The sequence below is a fragment of the Ipomoea triloba genome, chromosome 4 (assembly GCF_003576645.1).
Source record: "Ipomoea triloba cultivar NCNSP0323 chromosome 4, ASM357664v1".
In the NCBI taxonomy this organism is placed as follows: domain Eukaryota; kingdom Viridiplantae; phylum Streptophyta; class Magnoliopsida; order Solanales; family Convolvulaceae; genus Ipomoea; species Ipomoea triloba.
The window spans coordinates 35,077,694-35,085,040 of NC_044919.1; the positions used below are offsets into that span (position 1 = coordinate 35,077,694).

Sequence of the window (7,347 nt, forward strand, 5' to 3'; positions counted from 1 at the left end):
GGAAATGCCATGAATGTCACCTGCATGCATGCTCCAGTTTCCTTATTATAGAACTCAAACCTTGTAGCACAAGAATAAACAGATAAGGGGGCAACGTCCTAGCTAGCTCGTAGGAGTAATAGGGCCCTATATATATAAGTGTAATCCAGTGATCACAAAAGCCCAACCTAGCCAAGACTGCCTTTAATATAAACCCCACAAATTCAACTCTTTCGTATGCCTAGAGAACTTTATCGCTTCTTTGAATCCTTGCATCAACCAATTCAACTTTTTTTTTTTTTTTTGAAAACCAAAAACGAAACTATATTAATTAAACTCTGAAAAAAAAAGAACGAATACAGACCGGAGGGACAATGTCCCAAGAGTGAGAATCAGATACAAGAGTGAGAATCAAATTGAGAGCATGCGGCCCTAGCTAAGGAATGGGATATCAGGTTCACTGATCTCTTAATAAAACAACAAACTAAACGATCAAAAGAAGACATGATATTGAAACACTGATTGACAATATAACCGGCATAGGAATGATCTTTGTCTACGAGAGAGAGCTGAGGCCGCGTTTGCACAATCCGATTCTAGTCTTGACACGGTGATTCCACGATTCTTCAACCATGATAGAGCTTCTCTACAAGCCATTACCTCAGTCATATAGGGGTCATCTTGAGTATCCTAGCTTTCAACATCCAACTCATGAAATATGAACAGATTAGGGGCTGCTTCTTGCACTCATGCCTTTTATCTAAGCTAGCGCCACACGGAGCCCAAAGTACAATTTTTTTAAAAGAAAGTACGTACCTATAATTCCTTTTAAATCAATTGTTGCACCAAATAATACTTTATTCAAACTTTTGTGACACATCAAATGCCACATAACTGTATAAATTATTTAGTACCTGTAACTTGTGATATATGCATAACTTGTCATTCATTCACTAATCTAAATTGCTTAAATATAACAAAATATTGAAATTAGAGCAACAAATAGATTACCAAATTAACATCCAAGTCAAACTTTTTTTTTTTTTTTTGCTATTATTTGCTATATACAAGTTAGAAAACAACGAAAGAAAGGGTGCCTCTCCAGAGCTGGCTGAAAATTTTTCGAAAAACAATTACAAGGGCACTTCTAATGAAACCTCTAAATACAAAAAACTCTTTGCTCCGCCCTCAAAACCGGGTAAAATTCAAACCCTGGAATACACTATTATGTACAAAAATCAGCAATGCTCGCTTCCCACTCCAAAACACAGAATCAATTCCACCTCACCGCATAAACTGTTAGCCTCACCTTTCTAATATTTTTGGACATTTGTCAGTTCTACAGCTAAGAAACACGCCCTCTCCTCTTATGTGGTAGCAGTCTTCTCCTTGGCATGCTTAAAGTCATCCAAACTACGGTATTCTTCTTTGAGTAACCGATCCAATTCTGGATTTTTCTTCAGTGGTGCTTTTTGATCTCGCGCCTCACGATAATGGTGAAATGCCCTGCCAAAAGCACCATAAAAAGGTCAGGAACTAAGAACTACTATAACTGCAAAATGAAGTAGAAGAATGAGACAGTAATATTAGCAAGAAATTGAAATACTGGTAATTTATGTCCATGTTTATAAAACCCTTCAACCATCCCCGTGGAGCCTTCTTCTAATCACTTCCAAATACAGCTCCAGTGCACAAGAATCCGTCGGTGGATTCTTCTCTTAGAGAATATGACAGTATCTCATATTTGAGATTTATGAAGAAGCAATTACTTCAATATCACTGGAAGTCTTCTTTAGAAATCAACAATAATGTCTCTAGCCCAGTTACAATATTAGGTCTTAAGAAGAGAGATAAGTTAATTCTTTAATTTTGGGTTCCTAAACTCCAGGAATCATTATCTTGTTGGCCCCCTACTATTTTTCCCTTGAATTCAGTGTATATTACTTTCATAGAAAAGCATGCACAAGTATAGACTTTAAGAGGATTCACTAAAAGAGTTTAACTGAACTCTGAAGTTAATGGGCCTAGGAAAAGTTAGATACCCATAGATAAGCATGTGAGAGGAGATGCAAAAGAAACAGGACAAATTTCAAACGAGTAAAATAATTACCAATATTTTTCAAGGCCATAGAGGTTGCCTCTGTTATAAAAGTCCAGTGTCAGCTTTTCAAAGTCCTCATAAAGGTCCTCCCTAAAGTCCTTCTCCAAGCCATAACTGCAAAAAAAAAAAAAACAAAAACAAAAACAAAAAAAAAACAAAACAAAACAAAACAAAAAACAAAGCTGTTTACCACACTGAGCACCAAATAAAAAATGGCAACATACATATAGGCTTCAAAATCTACTACCATTCAGGAGTTAACAAGGATAATTGCAGCAGGTCAGAAGACAATGACATGACAACAATCATACCTATAGAACCTAAAAAGGCACTCCATTCCATAGTTATAATTAGCAGCAGCATCTTCTTGGGCAAATTTTCGGAATTCATTATACATAGATTGTATAAACATATTTCGTAGGAAATATGACCAAAACCTGTATAATGTATTCATTTCCTGCATCCAAGAAAACACACAAGTAATCGCACTTAGATTTTGCAGCATCAACCTTCCAGGCCAACACAAACAGTAAATGATAAATACAGATGTATGCTTTAGATAGATGAAAAAGTAAAGAATAATACGCTGGTGGTTTTAGCTTATTGTTTTGAATATCAAGGACAAGTATCTGGTTTAGTGAAGTACATGTAATAGTTTCAATAGTTTAAGATCCAAAATTCCATATTACCCTATATGAACTTCAATTTCACTTTTCATCATAACTAAATTCTGACCATAGTATTCTACTAGTTACAGTTAATATATTCTAAATTATTGGCTATGGAACTCAGTTATGTTTAACAAACACAAAAAAAAAACCATGCCAAACTACCATGATGCAAGTATGCAACCTCATGAATGGAGATAGTTTGACAATTGTTCTTTCATGTTAATAGCAGACAAGGAAAGAGAAAATCTGGGTGATAAGAAGAATGCTATTGGCAAGGATGTCATTCAAATTTAGTGTTGGCGCACTTATATAAGAATGGTTTTAAATTTCATATCTGAAGTAGTGTGCAAAGTCAATCATTCATGTTGTAATTGTTCATGAGTGCCGCCATGTGGATAGGAAAACGCATTCTTATTCAAAACACAGAGATACACAATAGCAGCAAGGATTGAGGGAAGCAAGGGGTCTCTTATTTCTACCACAAAAGCCTTTGCAGAAAGGCAGCAAGAACACTTTTTGAACATCAATGCTATCTTTATATTCCTGTTTTCAAGTTCCAGGTGGTACTGTGGTATTTTTATTTTTGGAACCGGGGGGGGGGGGGGAAACTTCAGAAAAAGATACATCTTGTACCAGAACTCATATCAATGAAATCAGCATACAATTCTAAGACAATAACTTAGTTTAATAAAACCAAAAAACATTCAAAAGAGAGTAAGCACCTCGCTGCAGCCAATTCCAAGCTTTTTGCGCTCACCTAGACAGCGCTTGTGATACTTCTTGTACCTGAATAAATAAAGAAAGACAATTTATTAGGAAAAATAAAGATGTATAAAGAGTTAATATAGATATCTATGTATTAACACGCCCCCCCCCCCCTCCTTTTCTTGTTGGTAAAAATGCACATCAAAAACATATAAAGAGACATAAACTCATATAAAGCTAATCTTCTCACAGCTGTTGGGTGAACCCATTTTCCTGTAGAAGTTTATGACTTGGGTGCTGGAAAGGTGGAAATGGCTTTGGCATGGAACCAACAGGTGGACTACTGCCTGAAAGATAGCCACGAGGGGAAGCACTCAACTTTGAAGGCCTTGGCCTGGAAAATACACATCAGTTTTAGAAAAAGAATGCAATAAAATGCTAGTTAAGTAGTTAGTAATCTAAAAAATTTTAGAAGGTTAAAAAATAATAATAATAATAATAAAAATAATAATATAATAATAATAATAATAAAATCTAAATTAGGGCCTCAGTTAAAGCAACAGTAACTCAACATTGTTGGAGAAATGGTAACTCCGAACTCACCCATGACTGTCAGGGGGTGTAGAACCAAAGAAAAAGCCTACGGAATCACAAGGTGGACTTTCAGATATTATTCCAAGGCTGCTCCGATTAGTTCCATGATTTCTCGAGTTACCAATAAAAAGCCTCTGTTTATGTACTGAGTACTGTTTAGAGAATCCTTTAATTTGTTTCCTTCGAGAATTTGAGTTCTCAGGCCATTCATAACCATTGCCTTCAGAAGAATGATCACTGGTCCTCGGTTTTGATAAAGCAGCTAGAGTAGCAGTAGATCTAGAATTCTCATCTCTGGCTTCATTACTAGAGTTATTGAATCTACGGTTAGATCGCCGAGCTTTGAGTTCCTGAAAATTGCTAAATATTATCAGCATAATATTCTACTGTTGAAATTGATAGGCCAACTATAAAATAAATATATAAATAGAGTAATAGAAACCTGCTCATAGTAGTAGAGGCCATCATTTATTGCAGAAGCAAGCTCAGAAGTTATGGGATTTGACTTTTTCCCAGTAGTACCACTCTCTCCATGGATTTGGGTATTCTGCACCAAACCACAAAGTTCAAACACAACTCCAGGTCATGAAAACAAGTAGCTTTTACTATGTTTTTATTATTCCTTAAGGTGTACTCAGATATTATCAAGCTGCAATTAGATCTTCAATAATTCCACAAAAGTTTTACTTTATAGTTCTAGATTCAAAGTAAGCATGCTGTGAACAAGTGTATAAAGTGGTCTACAAAAAGAATTAACTTCACCATGGATTTGTCACTGTGACCAAAATACTTACCCAAAATAGTTAAAGGTTAATTTTCAGATAAATAATGTGTAAATTCAATGATCATTGTGTAAAAGGCAAGTAAAAGATAATTCATGATAGGTAAATCCTAAGTGAAAGCCCTACGTAGATCCCACTAAATTCCCAAACAACTGATGGAATTTCTTCTTATAACAAAAATAATGCAGTATACAATAATAATGCATCATAATTTTGATTCATTTGTATTATTAATTGGTATTCACTTTCTTCCAAGAACACAGCTCAACTATGCCTCAGTCCCTTCTACTTGAGGAATTCATTTACCTGACATAAAGGGTTAACCATTACTAAAAAAAAATACGTCTCTTATCTGTGCTAATGAAAGCTATAGTTGGGGAAAGACATGGAATTTCTTAAACCACATACAGCAACTCTTAATTTAGACAAATAGTGGAGGTAAGATAGTTTTTGGATTCAGATTGTGTTTGTGTATGTGTTTTTTTTTTTTGGTGACAACAGTTGAAGCAAAATATAATACTCATAGATAGATGTATTATAGAACATAAAGGATACAGTAAAATAGCTATTTTCAGATTCAATTATAGACAAAATCAAGTAAAATAAAAATTATTGTCAAATTTGTGAAATATCTGTAGAAAATATTAGACACAGTGAGTGTACATATAACAGTTCTTACCCTAGTGACAATAACAAGTTTCTCAATATCCTCATCATTCATACCCATCTCATCATCTTCATCATCAACTCTGCAGGGAGCCATCAAAGTAAAACAATAAGGATAGTGTTTACTCCGTTTAGGACTCCATATGTTTACCATTTAACAATATGGAAAAAAAAAAAAAAAAAAAAAACGATTTAAGATGCCAATGACTCAACTCTAATAGTAGCCATTTAAGCTACCTCTAATATGGATGGGATTTCACAGAAAATCAATGAGATTAAAACGATTTATGATGCCAATGAGTGAACCATGATATATACATAGAGGTTACTTTTAAAAAATTATATATGTGTGTGTATAAAGAAGAAGACAATGCTTATATAAATGCTATAATTCTGTTAGAACTTATTTATCAAGAACAATAAGGCAAGGGCTATAGCAAGTTAACAGAAAGGCTTAAAATCTAGAAAGATGCAGTGAACCGTTATGTATTACGGAGTAATTTATAGACAACATTCTACTACCTTCCTGTTAAACCCATATGGTTTTTCACTGTTGTTTTATGCTCAAATTCTAGCTCTTCATCAAGCATGAAAGTGCTTGAGAAATCATTAGATAAGTCATCCATGTTCTGCCCAACCATATCCGAAGACACCATGCTTTGATGGCCCCCAAAAGAATCTGTGTCAGCATTTCCTGTGTCTTCTATAAAGGACGGCCCAGCACAACCATCAACAGAACCAATTTTATCAATTTTACCAGATTGTGTGTTCACATCACCACTTTGTAAATGAGATGCTTGATCAAGAACCTGGGGCATCTTTCTTATGTTCCCTGTACCATTACCAACTAGCACTTTTTGTGGTTCTGCAACTAATGATTGGGGCTCAAGGGAAACTCCATTTGCCGGTGGAATTGTCACTCCAACGCTGTCCACTGTTTCTTCATTGAGCTCCTTGTTCTTCAAATCATGGACAGCCTTTTCACCAGATTTCTCCTGGGGAGTCGGAACAGGAGGGGATGATTTCTGATCAGCAGTAGTTCGAACCCACTTCGCCCACTCGTCACGTCTCCTCACCTTGTTGCCCTATAGATAGAAATAATACATAGTAGAGGAATGAAGGCAATGATATACTAATATAAGAAGCTTAGCATTAGAACTTAGAAACAAAATGAAAATGAAAAGAAAGAGGTGTCAGGGTATGCCAGAGAAAGGAAAGACATTTGACCTGAACTTCAATTGTACTTGAAGCCTGCAATGCATCCAGGATAAAAGGTATATCTGTACTCATGCTCTTCACCTGAAAGTCAATATGAATAATAAAACATTGGTTTTTATTCAAGAATAAAGTTTCCTGTGCTAATCAATCGCAAAATGAGAACAAAGTTTGCAGCAAACCATACCACCAAGATTACATATGAAATTAGCTACGCGCGCACACACACAAAATTAATGTAACAAATGATAAATCCAGAAAAAAATTACATAATGAAGTGAAAACTCAATAAGAACATACCCTTTTAAAATCAGCAATAGTAGAAATTGGAACCCAACCTTGATCATCCATCAAAGAACGCAAGTAGTGGTCACTCTGCAAATTCTCATCACTGCCAAAAGGAAGTCAAAGATTCTAAACATTACAATACTCTCCAACACTTTGGAAACAAGTTAGATTAACTCAAGATATAGATAAACCACACTAAGTAAAAATGCACTCCATCCAAATTTAGTCTACATAGTTGAGTTTCTACTTTCAAATCTAAGTTCTATAATTAAAGTCACTATTATCATTCCTTAAGACCACATAATAGGTACTATTGAGATATAAAAAATTTAAAAAAAAAAAAAAA

At 34.9% G+C, this 7,347-nt stretch overlaps 1 protein-coding gene across 1 annotated transcript in view; it reads right to left on the reverse strand.

Annotated features, from left to right (window-relative positions):
* Positions 1-1,292: 1,292 nt before the first annotated feature.
* Positions 1,293-7,347, reverse strand: part of LOC116016217 (la-related protein 1A) — a 13,561-nt gene continuing 7,506 nt past the window's right edge. The window contains 11 exon segments of the mRNA XM_031256376.1: positions 1,293-1,485; positions 2,090-2,194; positions 2,392-2,537; positions 3,474-3,537; positions 3,707-3,850; positions 4,060-4,400; positions 4,493-4,597; positions 5,512-5,581; positions 6,021-6,583; positions 6,726-6,797; positions 7,014-7,104. Of these exon segments, the coding sequence (XP_031112236.1) occupies positions 1,293-1,485; positions 2,090-2,194; positions 2,392-2,537; positions 3,474-3,537; positions 3,707-3,850; positions 4,060-4,400; positions 4,493-4,597; positions 5,512-5,581; positions 6,021-6,583; positions 6,726-6,797; positions 7,014-7,104 (1,894 nt within the window).